Below are 27,352 nucleotides of genomic sequence, written 5' to 3' on the forward strand. Positions count from 1 at the left end.
CTGCGATGGCCACATTCCAATAGATGTGGAATGCGAAAAGGCTTGTACGGTTAGGTTCAAGTGCACTGCAAATGGACACCAAAATGTAACACTCATTCAATTTAGTCGAGAGTTACTTTCAAAACTCTCTTGGCATATATTTGGCAGAAAAAGGAATGGTTACCAGCAAAGACAGTGAATCCCAAGCTCCCCCTTTTTTTAATTTTGTGCTCAAATCAGAGCTCTCATATCTTGAAGTATCTGCACCTATTTTTACAGTCTTTGTGTGCTTAAAATGTTTTCGAAATGATAGCTTGATTTTTCGGTCCCTTTAAGGTTGTATGCATCTCTTGTGTATCAATGAACACTTCGCTATTCATAAGCAGACACTCTCAAAATTCATGATGTCACAGGAAGCTGGTGCAAGAACTTCAAAACAGCAGTGCCATTCATCTTACCAAACCTCCACTGCAGTTGGAGTAATATTTTTAATATTCCAGGGCTATAACTTGACAGTGTAGTGTAGCTTACTGTTCTTTAGTCACCTTAACTACAGCTGGTGAAAATAAATCTGGAGCCTCCAACTGCAGTGTTCCTTATAGTCTAACTGTGGTATTGGTATTTAAAGCCCCTTCAATAATGATATACTTATTTGTTATGACTAAAATTATTTAATTATAATTATTATTATCAAAGCCACATTGCTACACGGGGTCCTTAAAGTGAAGGTTTAATAGCAGAGCATATAAACTGAACAACCTTAACTGTCAACTTTACGGTTGAGCTCACTTATAGTTACCCTTTATAAACGGGAGGGGAAACCTCCTTTGTAGTACAAACGGTGTTCTGGCATCTATCAAATCTTGCCAGAAACGTATGGAATGTCAACCACTAACAATGACCTCATTGCTATGCCACTTTGGTTGGAACTTTATGGTACTGCAGTATGGCAGCATCACAACTACCTGTCACAGTAATGAAGATTTTGCAAAGGAAGCGCCCACATGTTTGCATGCACAACTGTTGCTGGAAGAGCATGTTCAATGTTCAGGGAAGCACTATACATGTCATCTTCAGGGTTATTTCTATTTAAAGGTCACTTGTGTGCCAGCCATTGTGACATGCATAAGGACTGTGTAGTCGCCTGCTTTTGGCTGTTGAAGGCTGCCTTCATTTTAAAAAGTCTAAGAGAAGTGTGGAATGGAGCAAATGAAATTTTGAACACCAAAATTATACTATACCACCACGTAATCTTGGTGCTATAGGCTATGTGTAGCAAGCGTTGAATAGGCTGGCCAACATCAGCAGTCATTCGTTATGTTCTACTTTAGAGGTCAATGTGGTGTTTTTTTCTTTCTTTTCCTTTTTTAAATAATATTAAATCCGATGTTAGGAGCTGGTATCAGCCATATGCACAAAGGAGGTTGAGTTCTGTGCTTGCCATTTTATTTTATAGCTATGTTGAGCTTCCTTTTGCAAATGTGAACCACTTGTGTCCACTGTTTCTAAAACTCTTATTAACATGTTTCTAATATATATATAGAAGCTCTGTGTTCTGTTTTCGAGTCGAACATTGATCTTTAACCTCATTGACACTCTTCAGTATTATTTTGAGGGAAATTACACTACTATTCTGACAGACTTCCTTTACAATGCTTCCTTTACAACAAGCATTTTTGCTCCATGAAGCAGTTGTAACTAAGCTCTACTGTGCACTGTGAGGCAATGGCCAAGCAGATGTGGAAGCTGCCTCATGTTTTGATGCGAAAGTGTCAAATGGCTCATTGAGCAAAAAGGCTGGCATTCTGCATCTATAGCAGCGCCTGAATATCACTGGCTGAGACTCCACAGCACGAGCGCGTTCGACGGACCAGAGTGGTCGAAAGGAAATAGCTGCTACCGCAGTAGAGTGCCAGGTGTTGCGTGAGGGGAAAGGGCATCACGGCAATTCCAAATCATCTTCGCTCTCGCTCTTGGAAGCCTGTGTTATCCATGCTTTCCTTGTTTGCACAAGCTCTCACCTATGTTCTAACTGCGCCTTGGTAAGGCCAAATAAAAAATTTGGCTCACACTTAAGCTTCGCCTTTACGAGTGGAACGCAATAGCATTCAAAGATCCCTGACTGCTTCTCACACTTCCCAGCGACTGCAGCTTATGTAACCATAATGTTTACAGCGAACACTATGCACGAAGGCGAGCTTTCTGGTAGAAACACATCCTCTTGTGTGGGCCGCGATGGATGGGTGGATGCTATGAGTGTCCCCTTTGGAACGGGGTGGTGGGTTGCACCACCAAGCTCTTGTTATTATATTGCCTAACGGCCTACCTATATTAAAAAAGGAAAGGGAAAAAAACAAGATTAATTTCCATAGCCAAACTTTCTGAACCTCTATTGTGAACTTTGTTTTTGCATGCCTCTGTTGTTTGTCGTTTCCCTACTTCCACCAATCTTCCACTCGCCGCTTACTAATCCCTACTGTGGACATGTTTAATACCTTCCCCCTGCTCTTGCTGAATCCAAGGGCTTCACAGAGGCCAGAGATGCCTAAATTGACCACTGGGCAGATATCTTCACATTTAATAAAACATGCTCCATCATTTCCCTAGCTTTACCGCACCAAGCGCATGCTCATTGTTTCTTCTGATATCTCGCTTTATAAGTGTGTGTTCTAAGGCAACCTGATCTCGCTTCGAAAAGTAACAAGCTTCCCTTTGAGTTATCATAAATTATGTCTTTCCCGATTTCGTTTTTTCCTCTTAAAGGAGGGCCCCTCACCAGGTCTGGCCATTTGGAGCTGGCTAGCACAGAGAATACATTGCACGATAACGGTGGTGTCTGCAAAGTATTACATCACTACCGTATTTACTCGATTCTAAGCACCCCCTTTTTTTCACGATCGCGATGCCCAAAGTGAGGGGGGGGTGCTTAGATTCGAAAAAATTTAGAATGACCCCCCCTCTTTCTTTTCGCTGCGACATCGTGACGAGATGAGTGTGAGAAATAACATTTTATATTGTAAACATTCAAAAGAAATCGGTGCAGACAGTGAACCCACCGCTTGTGTCGGATGCTCAGTTACAATCACTGCCACTCGAGTTCGTCGCACAGCTTGAACCGCCGCTTTCGGTATCCCACAGCAGGTCGTCTTCCGTTTCGGCGAAGTGGTTTGTGATTGAGCACTTCTTAAATGATTTGACCACAACGTCCACTTGGATCCGCTTCCAAGCGTCCGAATCTACTTGGGATGGTTGATGGGTACGCTTTCTGCAGCTTTTGCTGTACAGCCGTACAGTCTGACTGTGCGGCAAGATCGCGCCGCGGACGCCGGGCCACCTCGGGGCTCCGACGGCTCCGGCTCGATGACAGAGTGAGCAAGCGCTTGGCGGCCTTGGCTACGTGCTCTTCCTAACAAATAGGGGGGTGCTTAGATTCGCATGCAAACTTTTTTCCCAATTTTTTCGCGGGACTAGAGGGGGGGGTGCTTAGAATCGAGAAAATACGGTATATACGCGCTGCAGAAAGATCTGAAATTTGAAAACGAACGCTGTTTTATCTTCTCGTGACCGCTGCGCTCCAAGCCAGAGGATGACATACTCGTGTGCCTGCGCCTACGTACTGGTGTCCGCAGTGTGACGTTGCTCGTGATGACTTGTGAGTTCGAGAATTATTCAAGACAACATCTGTTATCTGTGCAATCTGTTGCTTGAATTGACAAATTGAAGTTTAGAGAAATAATAAAACACACAAACGGAATGTCTGCATGTTTTTTGTTTTACTTCGCACTGAAGCAAGAGAAATGTACTTCCACTTTGTCTGCTTGTTCCCACGGTCGTGCGGTCACATGCGCAGGTACTGAAACTATGCCATTTTCTACCGTGTTCCAGCGCGTGATCATGCTCTGCAATCTGCTTGTTCTGCCGCAATATTCGTGTAGCACTGAATTATACTGCTAGTCATGTTTCCTTGTGCACAGCGCACAAAATAGTGCACTGCGCGAACAAGACAACAGCGCACGCGCTATGCCATCGGTGGAAGTGCGTAGTGCTGAAAAAAAAAGCGAGGAAAGAAAAATGAAGGCGGGGTCCGTGACATATGCGTCATGCCATCCTGGAGGTCCAGTATGGGAGAACGCACGGAAGGAAGTTCGCTTGCATAGCCTAGACGGGGCCAGTGGAGAGAGCGTCTTGCTTGGCAGTGGAGCCCGCCTGCTGAAATCATGGGTTCGCAGCACTGAAATATTTCTATCTCGGCTATTAATGAGCCGATTTGAAAAATTTTTGTGGCAGAACACTCCCTAGAGGACATGTAAAAACTTCCAGCGTATAACCAAAATTTTTTATGTGGCCTGGTGAGGGGCCCTTTAAGTAGTTACTCATAGCAGGTTTCTTGTCCGTTGCCGCCACCCATGAGATTATCTCAGCTCTCCTACTTTCCGCTTGACATTCTTTGTGGCCATGTTGCTCACCGAACTGGTCGCATACTTGCTGGTAAGCTTCCTAGTTCTTTTCCCTCACTGTGAGTCAATGTTTTTCCTGTACAAATACCTGAAAACTCTCCCAGCCCATTTACTTTCTTCCATATTCCTCAGTCGCTCTCCATAATCAATTTTACTGTAAGCTTCTCTTACTTCAAAGCTTGTCCAGCCTCGTATCACCCTGGACAGCTTCATTTGTAGTCTTCCCGTGAGCACCTAATGCGAGGCGTCCTACTGACCTTTGGTTGCCATCAAATCCTGGTTGTAGCCTTGATTTCAAGCAAACAACCGCATTTCCAAATCTAAGTCCTGGAACCATTACACCTTAGCACATACACCAGAGCACCTCATACCTATTGTATCCCCATAGCACTCTTGTGTTTCATTATTGCTGCATTTCTCTTCCCCTTTGCTGTTATTGTTTTTTCCTGTGTTTCCATATATCTATCGCCTTCCGTCTTATACGCCTTTCACCTTATCCATATACCAAGGTATTTATATTCTTTTACCCGATGTGATGTGGCGGAGGCGAGCGCCATCTGGAGGTGTTGCAAGTAACCGGGCCTGCCGCTTTATTGCCTTTGAGATTTGCGCGTGCAAATCTGGTAGGCCATGGCCACTCTGTGAATTGTAGAAACAATTTAGTTTCTGCGTAACAGAATTGTGTTTTCTCGTATATTCAAATTACAATCTGATGCTATCATGTCTGTAAGTTGTGTGTAATTCGTACTTTATGATTTTTCTTTGTATATTACCTTGAGAAATCCAGTTAGTTTAGTAACTTCCTTGCACCCCGTGGAGGGCCTGCATGGTTGGGTATGCATGGTTTGAAATTCTTTTTGCCAAAACGACATCTGATGCTGGATTTCCTGCGATATGGGGCCCTTAATGCTGTTGCGTTAACACGCGCCAACCGTCTCGGGCTGCTCGCTTGCCCACATGGAGTTCATTTCTCGAAGCACCGCTCAGTGGTGTTGAATTGGACATAAATGCTTTTACATTGTCAACTCGTAAGTGCTTAGGTGTCCTCTTTTTTTTTTTTTTTTTTGCATGATGGAATCGGCCATGGATGTAGCTGGCAGAAATTAGTCCCATGTGTAAGTAAAGTAGTGCCATTAATTGTTGACCTCCGCCACATCCTTTCTTGTGCATTTCATTGGCATCTGCTCTCATGTGATATTGAGTACCATGTAAAATGTCTACATGTCCTGTGTACTCATTGGTTGGTGGGCAGGTCACCCAATGCAGTTGTCATAAGGCACACCACGACCATATCACTAAAAGCGGCACATATTAAGCATTCAACAAGAATATAGGGGATTTTAGGGGCATTACATGTTTCAAGAGAAGTGAAAACAGAGGGACAGGCTTATCCTTCGTCAAATATGCTGAAGCGCAGAATAGAGAAAAGAATAATAAATGAGGCAGTGTGCAATCATGATGGACGAGGGTATGAGGCTCACAGCTGGAGCTTCCTTATAGACACTCTAGACAGGGCTGCAGGGGGGGTGAGATGGCACAACTTTAGTTATTCTGGAACTTCAGCAGAGATCGGTTTGGGCAGCTCCAGACCAGCACATATTCTGTGTGTGCTAATCCACACACAGTATTCGGCATGCTTTGAAGTATAGTTGTGCTGACTGAAACATTAACTGAAATCATGGCCTAAATGAGTCAAAAACACTCTTGATCATATCAAAACCATTACTAAATTTTGTCAGGCATGAGCAGTTGGGTTATTTAAAATGTGACCTGTTTCTACTTCATCAGGTAACTACTGTGGACAAGTACCAGGGCCAGCAGAATGACTATGTGCTCTTGTCACTGGTGCGGACACGAGCTGTGGGGCACTTGCGAGATGTACGCCGGCTTGTAGTGGCCATGTCACGGGCTCGCTTGGGCTTGTATGTGTTCGCACGCATATCACTGTTCCAAGACTGCTTTGAGCTGGGACCTACATTCAACCTCCTGCTTCAGAGACCTACACAACTCTGGTTGGCACCTTGGGAGGTATGTTGAGCAGAAATGCCTTTCGCCCATTAATTTTATTCACAAGATGCAGCTTTTGCAAAAAAATGTATAAAACATGTGATTGTGCTTCATGCAGACTTGCATGGATCTATCACATGTTCAACTACAGCGTTGTGTTCATTGCAAGCGTATTCAGTGCACCTGGTACAGCATAATCAATCTACTGGTAAATCTCGATTAGAGAGCGTCATCTTTACTGTGGTCTTAACTGCGCTTTCTTAATAGATGCTCAAGGCAAAGATTATGTCAAACTAAAATTGCATATCAAAGCTCTAAAATTACCGAAGCATCACTTTTACCAAAACAGTGCTTTTCTAAACAATAAAATAAGTTTGAGCATACCACTGCTGTTCTACTGTTGCTGCCACTTCTTCAGCTGGCTGGGCCAGCTTTGCACATGCTAGCCAAGTCGCATCATGCATACATTGAAAGCGGTATTGTGTAAGTGTCCACCTAGTGACCACTGATTGGCTGGAGCTGTACAAGCAAGAAGGAGATGGGCTGAGGCGCCTGCCTCCTTCTCGCTTCTAGTCCCAGTCGGTCTGCGGAATCAGCAGTACAGTCTTATAACAGTTCAGTACATATAATGATACCGGTTTTAACAATATATCAGTTATAACAGAAGCTGCTGCACTGTCGACTTTTGTATGTTTTCCATGGTGAAATAACCTGCTTACTACAATGCCGGTTATAACATTATCGGTTATAACGATGAAGTCTGGCTGCCGGGTGTCCAACCCGCAAAGTAATGAAATGCAAAATTCTTGAAAAGAAAAAAAGCAAAAGAGAAATTCAAGCCGCTGCATGATGGGCCGCTGCTCCAACAGCCGCCGCGTGCTCATTTTCCAGCCATCTCCGCGTGGCTCTCTCTCGTCGTGCTTCCACCTCTCCGAACACAAATGGGCTGCGCCCATAGCTCTACGCCGCCCCACCCTCCGAAACATAATTGGACCGTGCCAACTGCGCCGCAAGCAGATTAGGCAGATTGCTCGCTGGCTCCTCATTCAGTGCAGTTCGTTTTTGTTGGTTGTGTCAAAGTCGTTCCTGGCCATGCGGTTTCTCAACTTTGCTTGACTCGCCGCCGAAACTGAAGATGACTGATCCGCCCGCTGATCATCAGCAGTGCACGATGTTGTCGGTGAAAAGAAAGTGCACGACTATAGATTTGGAAACTAAGTGCTTCTAACCGACGAGACGATTGTCACGAATGTGCGTGCATCGGATAACAACGGTGACGACAGCAGCGATGACGCGGTAGGGTAGGCTGCCTCAGCGTTGTCCTCACAGGAGTCCTGGCATGATTCAGTCCTTCTGAGGCTTCGTTTTTGCAAGGAACCTTCCGCTGCACTACGTGGAGTGCTTTGATGCCTTGGACAAAGATGTCGGCAAGCTTCGCGTAAAGCATGCATGGCTGATGGACGTAGGCTTTTGTCGTGCAAGCCAGTGAGAAGTACATGGTGAGATGCTTGTGGTGATTTCTCCTCAGTGTTCCTTCTGGATTTCTGAAGCTGACAGGCTGCTGCAGCAGTTTTCTCACAATTTTTAAAAAGTCCATTTTGGCACCACCAAAGTGATGCCTCAGTGGTGATCGCATATCGCTTGCCACCCGTTACCCCTCTTAAATTTGCAGTTGTTATAGCAATACCATTCTTTAACGCCAACTGCCACGGCTTGCTGCACGCAATTGGGGCGCCCAGGAAACAGTTAAACGAGTGAACACAATCAGCAGCCTGGCAGAGGAAGGTGGTGGGGAGGGGCACTGGCCTCCCCACCATTTTCTCACATCAGCTCTGCCATCCCCCTATTTTGATTTTTTGATGCAACCTGGTTATAACAATTATTGGTTATAACAATGGAATTTTCATGGTACATGAATATTGTTATAAGTGGGTTCGGCTGTAGTTGTGTCTCTGGTACAACGTACCATAAGTGCAGATCTGCAGTTCCACCAGTGACACTGCTCTGACATCCATGTTTTATGTCAGTTGCACTAAGCATGAGCACCTAACATGGAAAAAGAAAAAAATTCACCGACGATTACTAGACTCCCTAATGTGAAATTTGGGTGCAGCTCTATATGTGTTTTCGTTTCGGGATATGTTGGCTGGCGCAGACAATCTGTCTCACGCGACACTTTGCAAACGGAGAAAAGTGTTGAGCGACTGTCTCGCTAATCAGAAGATCGTGAGAGGCAGCACATGGGTGACACGTGGACGCGATTCACAGCAGCTCCCACAGACAGACCTCCCAGATGACACGCACTACTCTGGCGCCATCTTGTAGCCATCGCTGCTGCACTACACTTCTCACGCTCTCGCAATAGCATCCTCCTCCGCTTTCCTCTTCGTATCTTTCATAGCCCACTGCACTCCGCACTTGCTCTTTCATCCTTAGCTGTGCTCATTTGTTCAATTACGCCGACGCTTGCCACAGGAATGAGCAACTAAGAGCTGCACTCTAAAATTTGTAGGAGGGAGTGTCACATGACCATCTTGAAGCCGAGTCACAAAATATAAATTAAAGGCTTAGGGGAAGTAAGCCCTTCCTATGTGATGCACAAGTGGTAATTTATGTTCACTGAGCGTGCAGCGAGTACTGGAAACAGTAGACAGGAGAGCACGTGGTGACGGTGCCACTAAGAGCTACCATCTACCAAGAAATGTCTTGAAAAGTTGCTGAAACTATTGAGGGCCTACTGCTCATTAGTCAGTGTGCAGATATGCCTGGGGACAAGGAGAAGCGGCGTCAGAGGAGGCTGGCTTGCCAAGGCTAGCTGCTTGGCCTCATGCTTCCTCCTGGTTCTATCTTTGCCCTCCTAGGCACCAAAGTGTCCACGAGAAAGCTACGTCAATAATGTTCAATCAAACTATAATTCACGAGCACATTGCCGAAAGTAAAGCTCACCTTTAATTCTCAAAGGTTACATTGGACACTGAGCATTTGGAAAGTCCAGTCGCTTCACAGAAGCGACATGAGTACTACTCATTATAGTCATTGCCACAAGCGTAGATGTGCAGCATGACCAGCAAGCGAGCGATGTCATGATGTCATTCGTCAGTCGCACTGAATGAAAGCCATCACTGTTTTCACACGAAAGCAAGGCCACCGACGCTTAGTCCAGATGAAAGATGGGAAGGGCCAAGCGAATGTTGAGCAAGAACGGTAACTGAGCCGACCAAGCTTGAGAGATTTGATGGGCGTTGATCTCACTTGCTTCTCACAATACCACAGGGCCTTAGCGTGTAGCCCTGTCTGGCCTTAGCCACAAGGGTTAAAAGGAAAGCTTACACAGCATACACTACTCGCATAGGCGAGGACGTTTTGCACTCTGTTCCCCCCTTCCATTTTAAACCTGCCTCCAGCATGCTGCCGAGGCACAAAGAGTAGGAAAACAAAAAGTGCAGAGAGACAGGGAGGAGGGTTCAAAGGCTTGTCACGCATGGCACCATAAAACTCTAGACTGAGCGTATCTACTTGCATTGGTGTTGCGATGAGGACTAATATAGAACTGGCATGTTCACATGCGGGGGAAGGGGAGGTTGTAAATGCAACGTAGAGCTGAACGAACAACAACACGAATGACAGCCACGTGGTCCTGTGCTTGGTCTTTTTTTTTTTTTTAATGCACTCATGTGATCAATGTTATATGCTGCTACGCTGCTGCCATCGCTGCGAATTTAGCAATGTTCCTTTTCTTTTTTTTTTCATGGCACATCACAAAGGAGCCAAACCATCCTAAGATAAGACAGACATATATCACTACTATAGTATGCAGTTTACAAAAATGCTGCAGATAGGGGGAAATTAGTACTAGTATATATCATATTTAGTCACGAAAAATCGTTTTTTTTTTTTTTTTTTTTTCGTGATGAACGCACCTCAAGCTTTGCTACTGTGCAGTCCCACAATTGAACGGTCGTGCTGTAGTTTTTTGTAGAGACTACAATCTTTGTCTCTTGCACATGTATTTAAAGTAAGCGCACTTAATGCTGAACACATCCTTACCGCCAGTGCCGGCGCCAAGTCTCCTCGCAGATTCGAGATGCAGGACATAGAGTTTATCTGCTCACAAAACAGAAACACTGGTCAGACACCGATAAAATTTGACGTGCCGATGAGCAGGATGGTTGAGGAAAGATACGCACACAGCATGCGTGTGAAAACAGGTGAGCGCTTCAACGTGGTGCTTGGAATAGCGGCAGACAGTTGAAAGCGGCTGCGAGTACGAGCTGGGGTGCAATGGGAGATCGCTGTTCGAAGCGCACATTCAGTTTCGCCGCGCACGATTGGCCTAGGCCGCGGCTACTTTGCGCAGCTGATGTGTTGGTTCTTTATTCTGTGGTGGCACCACGATGTGGATGAAGCAGCCAGCAACCTGAATGGCAGGTCTGGTGGTTGCGATGTGGAGTGAAGTTACTGTTTGCAAATGGCGTACATGTATTTTTACTGCAAAGATAAGTTAACTTATGCATGTTCCAAATCATTACCATCTTACTTTTCAATTTTTCGTTTTTTGAATATGTCTCCATGAAATTTACCCTGCATAATGAATGCACACCCCAACTTTGCTTCGGTTTATTGGGAAAAAAGTGCATTCATTACGTGATTATATGCGGTATCAAACACGGGAGCTTACATACGAGGATCCCTATGTCTGCACAGAATGTTCATAGACTGCACGTCTCATTACCTTGATCGTATCATAGACAATTTTTCGTTTGCTTCAGGTATATGCTACTGCACTGGTTGCAAGCAAAGTGATCTGAGGTGCTGAAAGCAGTGCGATTTGACATTGTATTATATATATTACAGCACCATCCTTCAAGCCAGTAACACAGCATAAAGGCAGCGTTAGTATATATTTCGCTCAGCCTGCTTGTTTAATAGAAGCAGGTGAGGACCTCGATGGTCCTGAGTGAAGAACAAGAGAGGTTTGTGCCAAACTCCTCATTGATCATCTTTCTTTTCGTGCAGCTTAAGACCATCTTTCTATTTAAGACGAAGTCTTGCACCGGTTAAGGGCTGGCAAAAGCTAAAATGGACGCACATTGTGCCCCTGGAATGATTTGCACAACTACACAAGCGCTGTACTCCATTTGGATGCGCCAATCCTGCATTGAAGTGTGACACCTAGCAAAAGCAGATATTATGTGCCGTTTACGTAGGCGGTTGCCATGTGCACATTGAGAAGTTGACAGCATGCCTCATAATCATATCATGGTTTTGGCATGTAAAATCCCTTGATTTAATTTTGTTTTTAAGTTGACTGCATACATTCGCAGTGGCAATGTTACGGTTAAAAGAATTATGTGCTACTGCATTCGTTGGTTTTAGTGTTTCGCTCCTCGAGAGCACCAGTCTTTCTGCTCAGCGAGCATCCTTGTGTGCTTGTTTTGTGGATTATCTAGTTATACTAACAAGGTTATCTTTTTCTCTTTACGGCTAGTTTTGAAGTCATCTAGCCTGTTATTGTTAAAACTGCATAAGTGAAACGAAAAGGATTGAAATTTACTGAGTCATTTTGATGGTTTAAAAGGATAATGACCACTCAATAATACAGTAAAAGCTCGTTAAACCATACCTACTTAAAGAGTAGTTTCGTATTAAAAGTAGTAAAGTAAAATCCCCGACTCAGCAGCCATTGAACATAATGTGTTTTGTATCCGCATAAACCGTGCCAGCTTATTGCGTATTTATTGGTTAACACGTAGTGTTTCCACTTTCGTCGTGCAAACGCGGCGGTGCGTCATCTCCATCGGGCAGCTCGGCAGAACAACAAGCCTCAGAGATCAGCACAACGGCCTCCAAGTGCCCTGTGCGTTTGCGTGTGAAGCCACATTAACATCAACATCATTTCGGCGCCATGCCAGAGAGCGTTGTGGCGTCGTGCAAGTGAGAACTCATGTCATGCCAAAACTCTGATAAAAAAGTTGCCGGGTGCTCAGCATAGAAGAAAAATTAGACATAATTCGTGCTATCAAACGTGACACGAAAAGTCGGGGCTGGCACGCGACATGGGTCTACTGTTGGCTACGGTGTGTGGCATTTGGAATGCGAAGAAGTTGCTAGGCAGCGCTGCTGCTACTGCGAAGAGATGTCGGCTACGAGGTTCAGCTTTTCACCATCGTTGCCTCTGTTGTTGCCGAAGTGTCGCCTAGTGACAGTGATAAGGACGACAGGGAACGTGACAGCAAGGGTGATTCAGGCCTGACAGTGGCAGAAGCTGCACATTACGTCAGACTCATGAATGCAATCGTCGCAACAAGAACAGCACCCTGCAATGAACAGGTGCCCTGCGACTTCTGCAGCGCTACTGCGCCTGTGCCCGGTGAATATGCAACGCCAACCAGGAACCTGCCATGCAAGTGTTTGCCGAGAAGAGGGGGCTGGCTGAAAAGCTGGCTCACAGCTTCAGCAAGTTTGAGGCCGCCGTGGTCGCTGCTAGGCTACCACGGCATCAAACGAAAATAACATGTTTGTCGCGCGAAGTAAATATATACTGCATGTTTTTTTCCCTTTCATCGCACTCTCTCCGAATTCAGTTTTTGACATGCAAGTGGGCGATCTCATGCTATTTCGGTTAAGCAGTACTACCGGTTAGTACGTACTTTTTCCGAGCTTCGGCCAACTATGGGTTACTGAGGTTTCACCGTACTTATAAAATAATCTTGCATATCAAAAGAAACAAAGTAAACTCTCTCGCTCTCAGATCTCTGTTTTGTACATACCCACTGTCAAGGGTTCGCACATTGCTCTGTTGTTGACTCTGTCACTGGGCCATGGTGAAATCCGAGTCTCACCTCCTCTCGTGTTTCATTGCGCATGAACGCCTTACCGACGCCATAGCTCGTAGAGGGGCCTCGAGTAAGGTTCGTTAACATGTTTGTAGAAGGTTGAAGACATGCACAGGGCACTTCTCTATTGCGCATAGGTCGGCAAAATAAACAGAACTCACTCAGGCTCACTCACAAAACATATTTTTTGCTGAGGGCTCACTCGCACTCAGACTCACCAAAATTCTTCTTAGCCGGGCTCACTCAGGCTCAACTCACCAAAATTCTCAGCTGGGCTCACCTGAGCTCAGGTTATACTCAACCGGGCTCAATCAGACTGACGGGTCAATCTGAGAGTCTGAGTGAGTCGACTCATGAGTGAGTTTGCCGACCTATGTACTTGGTATGTAGATGTATGCTGTACATACAGTAGTAGATACAAGTAGTTACGCCATATTAGATTTTCACCTCTGCCAGGGCCTGCACCAAGAGCTAAATGGCTGTTCCACCAGTGCAAGTGATAAAAGGAAGCAATTCAAGGGCCATTATACATTGTATTGTCTTGTAACTATAGAACATTAATGTGTCTGACGAGCAACCACTAGGTTTCCATGTAATACAGTCACCAAAGTAATAAAAGGAAAGAACACTGAAGATGCTGAATCCTATATACGAAGGACATTCCGAAAGTAACTTTCGCCATTTTTTTAAAAGAGAAGATGGTACACCAGGTGAAACAAACAATCACCTTAAGAGTCCACGCCTGTTGCTGGTTCAACAATGGAAGGAGTGTGAGCAGAGGAGGAATGATGCATGGGCAGAGCGCCGAAGAAGAGAGGGTAACAGTAGGCCGGTGTGCCCAAGGTTATTCAAGTACAAATCACGATGGCAGACAGACGTGTGCTGACAATGTGGTCACCAATGGAAGTGCGTGCTGTTATTGGGTATGAATGGGCACGTGGGACTAGTCTGTCATCCATGAACGCCTACAGATCATGTGTGGCGAAGAAGTCATGTCTCGGGCCTTGCGTCACAGGGTGGTTTTACTAGAGTGGTTTCTTCAAACTGATTGCTCATTACGACAAATGTCTCTATGTCATTGGCAACTATATGGAAAAATAGTCCAAGGTGTATAGTTGATGATGCCATGGTGCATTTTTTTTTTTTTGCAATAAAGTTTCTGTGTAAAAATAAATGATAAAACTGGAACGTCCCGCTTGCTACTAGTATATATATATACTATATATATATATATATATATATATATATATATATATATATATATATACACTAGTAGCAAGCATATAACCTATCTTGTAGGTTTTCGTACAGATTACTTAAATAAGCATGTTTTCTATTCAGTAAGTGCTTTTACGAAAAGCAGTGGTGTAAACTGCAGATTGTCTTTTGTATTATGCAGGTGTACCCTACAGGGCGCCCCAACAATGTACCCCCTCAGGGAGAGCCATATGTGATCACGGGCATGACGCAGATGGCCCAGTTTGTCTATGACTTCTACCAGCAGAGATTAGATGCTCTCACAGCCCAGCTAAAGGCACAGAAGGCAGTGTATGAAAAACCACCCACCACCATCAAGGAAAGCCCCAAAGAAACTACAAGGGCAGAGCAGCCTACCCCTGAAAGCCAGCCCAGTGTGGCGATGGACACAGACAGTGAACAGCCTTCTACTGGCCAGCCTGAGGCACCTGCGACTGGAGACAGTGCACCCGACATTCAGAACCTGAGTATTGTGCAAGAGGTAAGGACCAACAGACGCCTGGCAATGTGGTCATAATGACAGGTGGTGAACACTCACCACAACTACTGAAGTTTTATAATACTGCAAGTGCCAGATAAGTGAAGCCCTTTGTTTACAGCTCTTACATTGTTAAGAACTATTACGGTACAAATCGCGTGCAATTTTTATTCAGATCAGTAATGGAGAGAAATTAGATTTCTGCCATTGCAACTGTACATATATGACGAACGGGGCACTGATGCAATGTGTGAACCATCTATGGCTGTATGAGGCTCCATCATGCTCAGAATAGAACATTGACAAGTACTTACAACTTTCTTTGGTTAGTATATTAAATAGAGCATAGACTGCTTACCGTATTTACTCTATTGTAATGCGCACCAGATTTTCGTGACCAAAAAAGGGGGGGGGGGAAACGCCCTCGATTGTAACGCGCACCCGTTTACAATGACCTAAAGAAAGAAAAGTCCTTTACAATACCACACACCTCATTCTTTCTTACAGAAATACAACTTTCTCTCATTTATTAAAAAAACAGATTTACTCCCAATGCATTAAAGTTGTGATAAATAAAAGAAAAAAGTCACAGTTTTGCAGGAAAGGCGAAGCATCGATTATGATAGCAAATTAGACAGCTATGCAAAAAGTAAGGATAGTTTTATCGACCGTATAAACTTTTAAATATTCGCTTACTAACTCAATTAACAAGCATGGTGTCATGCACAGAAACGTGAACACGTCTCACTCATTGACCGCGGAAACTTTAAACGCTAGAGTGAGGAAGTGCGGTAGCAAGAGTGAGGGAGTTGACCTTTCTGCGGCCTCTCGCTTTGGTGCGAACTAAGCAACGAGAACACAGCGCGGTGCATCTAGATGCGTAAAATCTTGTCTCCACCAAAGATCACTATCAAGATAGGGGCCGTGCAGCCACACCGTACATAGAAGCTGCAGGTGTAGAATGCCTCTCGTGTTTATGCCAGTCCCGCACGCAAGTTTCGGGAACTCTGAGCGGCCGTGATGCGGCCCGATTTCCGTCCGTCTCTGCACACGTGATCGCCTTCCTTTTAATTGCGGCATCTTGATGAACTCAGCATGTCTTTGCAATTGCCACTTCTATGCTGATAGAGCAAACGCAGAAAACGGACGGTGCACTAACCTAGGCCAAAGGAAGCATTGCCTAAACACACGTACTACAGCACATGGAGAAAGCTATGGCAGCTAGGCTTGAAGCACATACGAGGCGGCCATTTTGAAATGTTGATGGCGATATGGGGCCCTATAATGTAAAACTATTCCAATATGTTTTTATTCCAATCTCCTGATGTCAAATTTGTAAGCATCTGGCGGTGACCCGCAGGGTTGTCTGAACAGACCAATCAAATGCTCTCCTCGTTCATAGGAGGTCATTTTTGTTTGTTTGATAAACGAATAACATTGCCTACACTCAGCGGCTTGTCTTATCTAATTGGCTGACAACAGGCGAGGAGCACGCTCAAGTGGAGAGGGATTCGATGGGCCCAAGCCAGTGCACTGAAAGTCGATAACCGATGAAGAGGGTGGCGCCAGCGTCTGCGATTGGTCCACTTTCCCTGACTTGGCTTGCGGTGGCTGGTCGAAAATCGCGGCGGCATGCAAGGGAAGCCTAAGAATGATAGTAAAACGGATCCTCAGCAAAGATGAGTTTGAACAAACTCGACCGCACTCCGCAACCCCGGCATGCGACACGCGCTAAGAAACTTCGTCCGTAGTGCCTAGCCAGAGTCACATATTCAAGGAGCAAAGGCCCCCAGATTTTCTCTCTCGCACCCGCTCATACTCGCACCTGTGCATAAACGTCGAGCGCCGCGAAAAACGCCCCGCTCCGCTGTACCTACCAGCAATTGTAAAGATGCCACCCGGTTGATATTATATCAGCCTGTAGATTTTGTCCCAAGTCATGGTGAACGGAATCTGGGAATCTGGGTGAACGGAATCTGGCCTGCTTTGGCGCGTTCAGCGGCCGCCGCTGCTGATAAGAGAGTGAAAATGAAATGCGGTTCCCCTTATACATTCTTATCTGATTGAAGCCGAAAGATTGGCAGTGTTTTAAGTTATAAATTTTTGCTTTAGACCGTAGCAAAAGAGCATAGCAACTTGATGAAACACTTCAAGCAGCATGTAGAATAAACGATGAAGCTCCAGAAACAGTAAGAGGAAGCTTTACCTTAGGGAACGCACATGAAAAGGCTGAAATTGTTTATCTGAGCTTTACCACACCGAATTTGACAGGGTTTGGTGAATTAAAATGAAGTGAAAATCCATTACTGTAGAAAGCAGAGGTTAAAAATAAAAATTTATTCTCTTTATTTTTAAGAAATTGTAGCTTCTGGGGACACTTATAAAGCGAATGATAGTGCATCATACGGAGCTCCAAATTACAGCACTAGGGAACATAATTTTGGGGTACTAAGCTTTGTAACCATTTCAGATAGGTTATTTATTCTAAACATCAAATATATCCTCTTCTGATGCTCCAAAATATGGCATTTTGCAAAACAAAGAGGTGTACTATGGTGCAGCGAGAAGCTAAGCATTAGGCATAATTTGATATTCTTCTGCACTTTCCAAAATTAATTCAATGATTTCAAAGATCTTATTGGAGTAAGTTACATGATTTTTGAAAGAATATAGGTGTTTCAGAGCCACTGACTGCGAAAGCGGAGGTTTGCCCTTCGGTTAACATGTTTTAACGCAGCATTATTCCAAACAAAATTCAATTTGCTGTCTTAAAAATTTATTCGGCAGTTATTTCAACAAATGAAATAAATAGCTCGGCAGACATATATGAGGCCGTGTTTCAAGTGGGTATGACACACATGATTTATTAAGCCTCTCATGAAAATAAATAAATAAAAATAAAGTAACACATTCACTCAATCTGATCAAGCGAAACTAAAGAAATAATATATAAGTGCACCACTGAAATGCAGGAACTCAATAAACAATCTCTTAGTTCCATCACAGATCACAGACATGATCCTTCGAGGGAGGGAATCGTAGAGCGAATTAACGGGCAGAAGACTATGGCGATCCCACTCTTCTTGAATAGCTGCCCAGAGTTGGTCAGCTGTGGCTGTCGTTAAACCCACCCTTCTGCTGAAATTCTGCTTCATCAGGCCCCAAACATTCTCTATTATGTTCACGTCTGGGCTTCGTGCCGGCCACTCAAACGTTGAGATGCATAAGTTGTCCAGCAAATCTTTGATGAACCCGGCTGAGTGCACCGACGCCTCACCTTGCTGAAGCCACAAAAGGCCATCGGGAAATGGTCCTTCGAGCATGTAAGGCATCAGGGTATATTGGGACATGTACATGTAGTCATCGGACGTCATTCGGCCTGTTACACGGTGAATTGGTCCGAGGCCTGCATAGCTGAAGAACCCCACAACTGGACAGATGTGCGGCGACTGGAACGAATATTCCAGATGTATCGTTCGTCGAACCTACACCACAAATGTTAAAATCCTGTATAACAAAACTTAAAGGCGAGTGCCAAAAATAATTGAACTTGGCAGCAAGCGGAGTAAATGAGGCTGTTATGCTCACACTAATGAAGCGAACTCAATGTGGCACTATCGACTGCACTTCACGGGCTTTCCGTGTAGCCTGCGTGTTGCCTGTAGTCCAAGGTGAACGCCTTCAAAGCTTTTGCAGTGTAACGCGACATGATTATCTTGCTATATTCTAAGTAAAAAAGTCCCACTATTTCTTATACAGATTCCGGCTTATGCCATGTGAATAAGCCGGACGTAATTTTGTAAGCAAATTACGGGAACAGCACATTGGCATGCTGATAAGGGCACATAACGTAAATAACTATCACGCTATAGACACAGACAAAATAATAGAGAGTTCACGGGACAAGGCAAATGGCAACGCACCACAGTTGTTCGAGCAAGGAAAATAAAACAGCTTAAATTTATATCGTACTGGTAAATGGAAGAGGGAGGAATATTGGGCCAGTTGGTCCGACATGTTTAGGTACCGCTCGTCCTGTCCACTGACTCCACTCCTTCGCCACGTCCCGTCTCAAGTCGCGGTTATTTTCTTCTGCGGTAAATACAAAGCCAAAATTTCATATCAGGGCATTGTAGACATAACGCAAGAAAAGCGACTTCATCGCAATAGCAGCACCTAATGCAATTTTTCCCAACTTACTGACACCTTTCCGGCCGCCAGACTCTTCGCTGAACGCTCCACCGGGTGCAAAATGACACTTCATCAGTGAAGACACCCGCGCACCAATTGTCGGGACTCCACGACTCGCATGTGGAGGCAAACTCAAGGCGAGACCCTTAGTGCGATTTTTCCAGTAACGTCTTTTGGGTTGCAACCCTGCTTTGAATGCCAGCTTCGTGGAGCCTCCGTCTTATCGTTGGCAAGCTGACGCTTGTCAAGCCGAGCTCATCTCTGATCTCCTTAGCAGTTAGAAAGGGATCTGTCACTGATGCAGCCACAATCAGCAGGTCTTCCACGTGTGACGTGGCCCTTTCAGGGTGACCACGTGGAGCGTCTTCGATGCGACCTTCTTCATGGTACGCCTTTAAGGCTCGGCTCACAGTTCCCATTGGGCGATCTGTCACATTACAAATAGCTCTATGGGACATTGTGCGTCCCATTCTAGCGATCGCTCGCCGCTCTTCCCTGGTCATCTGTGCAGCCATCGCAAAAAAGAGTCAGTCGTGCTTGCGTCTATCACTTCATGTGCTAATTGGCGTTGATGTGACCATTTACCGTGGTGCAGATGAATTATTGCCATTTTTTTATGTTGAATCACGTGTGGTTATCAGCTAACGCAGGCATTCCGGCGCAAATCCGCACTTAGCACGAACGGTGACTGTTGCACAAGCGATAGCAAGCAAAAAAGAAAAACTAAGCTAACTTTGGCTGTCTCTTATGACAACATTTACCGGCCGATATCGCAGTTTGACCGCAAGTATGAATGCCGCATGCAGGCTTCTGGCGCTCGAATCCAATATATTGTTACGGAAGGATGAAAGAAGAGAGGAAGAAGAGAAGCTGCGTGTTGTTGGTAGTCAGCCATCTTAACTACTATGACTCATTTTGTATACATATGTTGCAAATCAATCTCCTATCCTCCCAACGTCCCCGTAACAATATCTCAAACCCAGCAGCTACTGAGAGCCAGCGCTCGTGCAGCTGGCTGCTCGACTGCTCCAGACAAGTCTGATTCCGACTGTACTCATCTAAGTATGCGATACACCTCAACGGTAAAATTAACTTCATTGCTTTTTACACCAGCGCTGTATGGAAAATTCGCATACGTAACTTTGGTCTGCGTTGCCCTTTCATTGAAACAATACCTGCTTAGATGGAAAATCAGATTTGTGCGCGCACAGCGCTAGCTGTCACTTCAGGCTATGCAGTGCGAATTCAATTTTCTGCTCTGCTTACACGCGACCTTTTGCCGTTAGATATGGTAGGCGTTTCTGATAGTTGCCGGTGGGTCGTGTGCGTGATCTTACGGCGATTCGCTGGATAGGTGTTGGTATCAACATATTGATAGCTAGCTTCCCGTGAATGTCTGTCACCCGGCAATGAATTTTATTGCGATAGGACATTATAGGGACGTTCATGGCGCATTTTCGCAATTCGCCATCGTCGTCACCGTGATGTTTGTATAAGTCCAAGTGCAATAACACCTTGGCCGCGCGCTATATGTGTAAATGCAAGCGAAAGCTTGCAAGGGTAGGCCAAGAAGGATGGTGGCTTGATGCGGCGCTGTCTTTTCGCGCTTGCGAGGGAAGACGGGGAAGGTGCACGCGGAAACGGGGCAGAGGGGGCAGGTAAGTGCGCATCTCCTCTTCTACTCCAGCTGCGATGACTGAGCGCGGCTGCGCGCGTCCTATCTCGGAAGCAATCTGTGCCGGGTTCTTGCACGCCTACTTTGCGTTGAAGCTAGAGGCTAGGGGAATCCGCTCACTGCTGCTGCCTCTCCATCACGCCAGCGTTCTAACAGCAAGCGTGATGTGTTCGTATATGTGCGTGTGTGACAATTTTCTTGTTATTTCAGTTAGTAAATGAATGTTTACAGCATTTTAAGCAGCTGTTAAAACGACTAACCTTACTTCGTGTAGCTCTCTAATATAAGTTGCTATCGCAATGAATGCTTCACCTTTCGGGCGAACCTGTGACTTTTTTTCTCTCCCTTCTTTTTCTTTTTCTTTATTCTTTTCACGACCATACTGTCTACAGCCCATTTTTACCTTCTGTGAATTTCGCCTGATTAATATTTTCAAAGCGGCGCTGAACCTGGCCAATGATAGCAGGATAAGACGAACGTGTTGATGTAGCCGTGCGCACTAGTTGAAGTGAGAATGGCGGTCGCGGCGTCGGCGGACGGCGAAGCCGGAGTATGTGAAACAAACCCATGGCTATAGCGAAGTGTTTTGCTTTGCAGCATGTGAACAGGCATATGCGGTTAGGTCTAACCAGCACCGCTTATTCTGGATCTGGTAGGGAAAGTTGTGGTTTGATGCAAAGTCGCCGATAATCTTTTAGTACCTGCCGAATGGCATTCTGAAGGCCAACAAATCGCCTTGCCGATGAAAGGGACGGTATATGAGCCACAATCTTAATGACGGCAACTTAGTTCGCGTCCGTCATATGTCCGATATCGGACATATCCCCGCGCGGGGATACGTCCGAAAAATCGAATGAATCACAGTCCGAGATATCGGCTGTTATTATGGGAGGACTAATGGTTTTTCGGAACAATACGTTGCGAGGATACGAGGAATTTTCCAAGTCATCATGGCACATTCAAGTGCCATGCATTTTCAAGTGCATTTTCAAGTGTGGAGAGCAATAGGAAAAACACGAATCAAAGTTTATTTTATTTTAACGTTAACATAGGTTTACAGAATATTTACCTATATGCACACTCTAAAAACAGTTGCACTCTTTGGGGTGTATATTTGCCACACAACAATAATCGTCATCTGTCTTGTCTGCATTTCCTTTCTTTAAAGGGGAAGCTGAAGAGTCTGTCGAATTCAATAAGATGCTCTTATATGCATGCGGGAACCTTATACACCATGCAAATAAAATTTGGGGGGGGGGGATTTTTCACTTAGGAGCGACGTAATCATCGGTTAAAATTGCGCTGTCGCTCCGCCCCCTGTCGAGTGCCGCGCGCTGCTGCTGACGCTGACAATACGAGCAAAGACCAGAAACTACGGTGTAGTGAAGTCAGCACTGGTGTTCTGTTGCTTCGCAGTTTCCGCGGCCGTGCCTGACCGTGCTTGTTTCTGTGTGCGTGCAGTCATAAGCTGCTTCGCTCGACCCTGCATTCCTGTGTTTGTGTCTGTGTAGAGTGGTAGTGAACGTGCGCGCCATCAATTGAAATGGTGGGCCGACAATGCCGGCGTTCTGTGCAGCTTACAGTTGCATAACCAGCGGCCGCGACGATGTTGTCTTCCATTACTTCCCGCAAGACAAGAAGCTTCCAGCTACGTGGGAGGCTGCTGTAAAGCGAAATAATTTTAAGTGCTCAAGAACAACATTGCCATGCTCTAACCACTTCCGTGACGACGATTACTACCAGAGTTTATCAATAATGAGTGTTTTGGGTTCTCCTTCGTGTTAGCATGCTGAACGGAAGGTGCATGTTTATCTCCCACCCTTCACGCAGGTTTCGTCGGCAAGCGCCGCGAATTTTCTATTCGTACGTGTGTTGTGAAACAGCCTGCATGCAGCTACCATAACGCAGTGCAAGTGTAAAGTTCCGGGTGTAAGGCTCACACAAGGAAGGCTGCGTTTCCCCTTCTCTCGAGCACATAGAGAAACCGAGCATCTCACATAGCCGACGGAATTCGCCGGTTACGTGTAGCTTGCGGATGGCGCGCTGATGTAGCTTCTACACTACACATGTTACAAGAGACGGTAAACTCTTCCCGCGTATAAACGGTCTATGTAGATTGCCGACAGCTTTGGGGCAGCGCACAAATGCCGAAGATGGCATCACCGCTTACGTTCTATGAGGAGGCATGCAGAAACATAACACTACAGTTGTTTGCCCGGAAACGAACTCACTGGATCGCTGAGTTCAGCTTACCAAAAACATACTCACCAAAGAACATTTTCAGCGCGAGGAGATGCTAATACTTCGCCTTCGTTCGCATTGAAAGCACTGCTTGTACCAGCATTTTTCGCTTCTTGGAGAGGCCGGCTCTTCACAATCGGCTTGTACATGTAGGGAGTAAAGTATAAACTCCATACAAGCGATCTTGCACGTGACAGCGGCAAGCGAAGTGATGGAGATGGCTTTCGGGTTCACTTGTCGCCTACAAGCCGAACTCCATGCAAGCGACGGCATTGAGCGACGACTTCTTGGTATGAGGGCAGCAATATATGTGCCGAAACTAGCCTGACGCTTTTTATTAATTTAAGTTGACATATTTTACTGTAAAAAAGGAGCACAAAATATTTCTGAAGGTCTTGCACTAGGTTCTTATTCTTGCACGTGTAAAATTCTATAGTTTGCTCATTCTGTGCGACAACCAGTAGTATTTGAGTTATGTACATCCAGTCCTGGCTTCACGCTATTGGCTAGTCGCTCATAGCACTTCCGGGAGACGAGCGAAGAGTTCTAAATTTCTAGAAACGAGCGATCGAGCAACAACACCGAGCGTTCTGTTCAAGCGACGGCCTGTTTTGTCGCTCGAAGCCCTCGCCCGTCGCCGTCGCGCACCAAACTTAACGCCGAACTCCGCAGAGAAACACAAGCTCTCCAAATTTGCCATTACCGTCTCGGCAAAACAGCACCAAACTACCTTGCACCATGGTTCATGTGTAGTGGCAGCGCGGTCGGTCCGGACGAACACCATTGTTGACGTCACGAGGCTCACGACCAATCACAGGCGGAAACGAGGCGCCCGAGCTGCCCCGAGTCTGCTGCTGCACTTTTCGTCGAAATAAAATCTGTTTGCGCTTCTTTCGCTCAATTTCGATGCGATATTCGAATTCGGAGGGTTGAAAACCGTGACGTACAGCTCCTCACTCATTTTTTTCTAGAAAACCTTTCAGCTTCCCTGTAACGCGGCGAGCCCGGTACTTTCCAGTAATGAACGGCATGAGCGTTATCAGCGTGACATAGCATTCCCGACAGGAAAGTAACGAGCGCAGCGTTTTCAAGAAAGTAAATGCGGGCAAGACAGATGACAATTATCGTTGTGTGGCAAATATACACTCCGAAGGGTGTAAACTTTTCTTAGAGTGCAGGAAGAGGTCCTGAAGTCGAATACTACAAATTAGCAAATTGCTGCAGAGCGAATAAAGCACTGGTAAAATGTGAAAGTAATTCTTAAATTGTCGTTGTAAGCAGGATTATAAATATTGTCAATGCACAGGTATAGTTGAAACCCTGTGTAAGGTGATGTGAGCATAGAAAATTGCTTTAAAAAATCTGATATATTTACTTATTGATCAGAGTGGAGCACACTGAGCAGTAGCAGAAGAGTGACCACATGCGCAGCGGGTGTTATCAGTTATGTTATCAGTTATGTTATAAGTTATTCTGCATAGTTGCATAAGTCTGTTATTTTTTCTTTCCAGAGGTGCCAGAATTTTATTGTATTCTATTTTTCAGGCTATTGTATATGCAGTTACTCGTAAATCGCAGCACAAAATTTGCCAGCTTGCAATGATTATCTTAACAGCATATATTGCACACTGCACTTTGAATTTACTAAATTGTCAAGCCTAGTGTAAAATTGAGTCCGCTGCATGTCTTGTTTTGTTTTTGTTTTTTCCAGGCCCCAGAGGTGGAGGATGACTCAAGTGATTCTGAAGAAAGGTAGCGAAAAAAAAAAATGTAAAACTTCATCATCTGTGAATAAGTGATAACAGCATCATGTATTATAAATAAAGCACTGTCACCTGTTGCTTTGGTTCTTAGAGTCCAGACCCATTTTGTGCATATCCTTTTCGTTTTGTTCTATTTTGTCAATATTTCTAACCATACAACATTGCTTCTTTGGCATTATGCACGTGCGTGTGTGCAAGTAATGATGTTTCACGTGAGTTTTAGCTCGAACGTGATTCAACAGATTGCACTGTTCAGCCTTTTCAGGTGGATTTCTGAACGAAGCGTAAATTGCATGCATGAGAAATCGTAATGTCTAGGAAATTAATTAACAATATTAACTAATTATTCACTTAATGGCACATGTAGCAATTACAAAATTGAATCTGAGCAGTAATATAGCAGTAGTGAAGTCATCTCTGCTAAGCAGAAATCCGAAGACTAGCCCACTTTCGAGACATCCATCGTTGCAGTGGGCACCCGCCGAGATGGCGTAGCGGCTAAAGCATTGCGCTGCTACACCTGATGATGCGGGACCAAATCCCAGCCGCGGCAGCAACATTTCGATTGGTGCGAAATGCAAGAAAATGCTAATGTATCGTGCATTGAGTGCACGTTAAAGAACCCCCGGGGGTCGAAATTAATCCGGAGTCCGCCACTACGGCGTGCCTCATATCGTGTTTTTGGCACGAAAAACCAGAGAATTTTTTTTCCTTAAAGGGACACTAAACACAAGATGTGCGCTGTATTAGTGAATTAGCCTTCTACAGAAAAGCCACTCTCACCGTGAGAAGATGCTTAGTAAGCCAGAAAAGAGCGCAAACATGAAAAACAGGTGGGGAAGCCGCTTTGATGTCCCCGCATTAGCGCGCCGTTACATTGTGGATTTTGACAGTGTCTCCTTGGGTTTAATTGAATTTTTTGTCGGTAGATATAGACTACATTGTAATTTAGGAGACCCAAAGATGGCACTTAGCAAGCTTCAGAAACTTTTACTGAATCGAAACGGCCCGAATAGGAGAAGACACCTTGAAACCCGTGCCGTCATATTGGTAACGTACTGGTGCTGAAGCTTGGGCGGAAAGTAAAAAAATGAATGAAACTGACCATTTCTCTTTTTTTTTGTAATAATCAACTTACATCAAATTTTACGAGAATACGGTTTCGGAGCAATACTTTATTAGTCTAAACTAATTGACTGTTTCTCTTTAGTGTCCCTGTAAAATGTGCCATGAAACACAGTCGTGTTCTAATTCCCACAAAGCGCCCATCTAGCATAAACTGCCAATGCATATTTTAGCACATCTGGAGGAAGGATATCACGAAAGCGGTACTAATTTTTAGCCTTCATGATAATTATACATCACTGCTGCACGGCTTCAATCTGCCCTTAAGTGCAATTTGAAAGCTAATTCACGAATATCTTAGGTAGCTAGACTGCTTTATTGTACAAGTACTATCCAGCTCTTTAGGTAATACACCTGAACTGGCCTAATTTCGTTATATGCTCCATGCGATTCTTTTAGAAATCTTTGAACTAAAAGAGAATGAAATAAATTTCATACAATGCACAGCACATAGCATCGAAGTAATTAGTACGAGGGTGAATCAGAAAGTATTTGCCCCTTTTTTTTTCTTTTTTTTTTTTTGCCAAATTACTGCTGTAAATGTGAAGTCGACATATCCACTCCCAGCGGTGAACCTTTCTTTGACTGGCCCGGCATTCTCTGCCAGTATCTCCGCGGCACGGCGTTGCTGTCAGTTGTTGAAGATGGCGGTTTTGCTTCAGACGTCCACGGCGTACGAGCAACAAAGTGTGAATAGTTTTCTACGGAGCAAGGAACGAATGCCCATTGAAATCCACAGGGAAATGCAGCCGATGTATGGGGAAAGGTGTCCCACTTTGAGAAGTGTGAAGCTGTGGTGTCGCGAGTTCGCAGAAGGTCGTGAAGACTTGCATGACAATGAGCATTCGGGGAGGCTGCGTGCGTCACATTCTGCCACAGGGGCATATCAAATTTAGTGCTGCGATGGGACAAATGTCTGAACCGGTGTAGGGACTATGGACAAATAGTGTAAGGTATGTAGAGTAGTACGTATATTTGTATTTGCCTGTATGTACCTTACTTTGGCTTATAAAAAACAGGGGCAAAGACTATCTGATTCGCCCTCGTAAGATACCATTCTGCTTAATGAAATGGAGAACCAATTTCCCAATTTTTATGGTACAACCAATTTTTATGGTACCGATGTGAAAGCTCTACTACGCTATGTCTCGCAAGGTCATTGATCGCGTCGCAATGACGTTGAGCCCCGGCCTCGGAACCTCTGCCGCTTCGGTGGCAGAGGTAATTGGCGCCATCCATCAGGAGGCGGAAAAGCAACTCCGCTTCCCTTGCACGGCATCCTGGATCGGGGCGCACTACGATTCAGCTTAGCCCGCTGCATGAAGTTTCATGCTTCGTTATTT

The 27,352-nt window shown here is 45.0% G+C and overlaps 1 protein-coding gene across 1 annotated transcript in view; it reads left to right on the forward strand.

Moving 5' to 3' along the window:
- The window catches only part of LOC135903940 (RNA helicase aquarius), a 32,298-nt gene extending 7,322 nt beyond the window's left edge, over positions 1–24,976 (forward strand). Inside the window, exons 3-5 of the mRNA XM_065434415.1 lie at positions 6,225–6,464; positions 14,679–15,017; positions 24,833–24,976. Coding sequence (XP_065290487.1) covers positions 6,225–6,464; positions 14,679–15,017; positions 24,833–24,877 — 624 coding nt within the window. The 3' untranslated portion in view covers positions 24,878–24,976. The remainder of the gene's footprint in view (positions 1–6,224; positions 6,465–14,678; positions 15,018–24,832) is intronic.
- Positions 24,977–27,352: the final 2,376 nt, after the last annotated feature.

This window comes from Dermacentor albipictus, chromosome 1 (genome assembly GCF_038994185.2).
Source record: "Dermacentor albipictus isolate Rhodes 1998 colony chromosome 1, USDA_Dalb.pri_finalv2, whole genome shotgun sequence".
NCBI lineage: Eukaryota > Metazoa > Arthropoda > Arachnida > Ixodida > Ixodidae > Dermacentor > Dermacentor albipictus.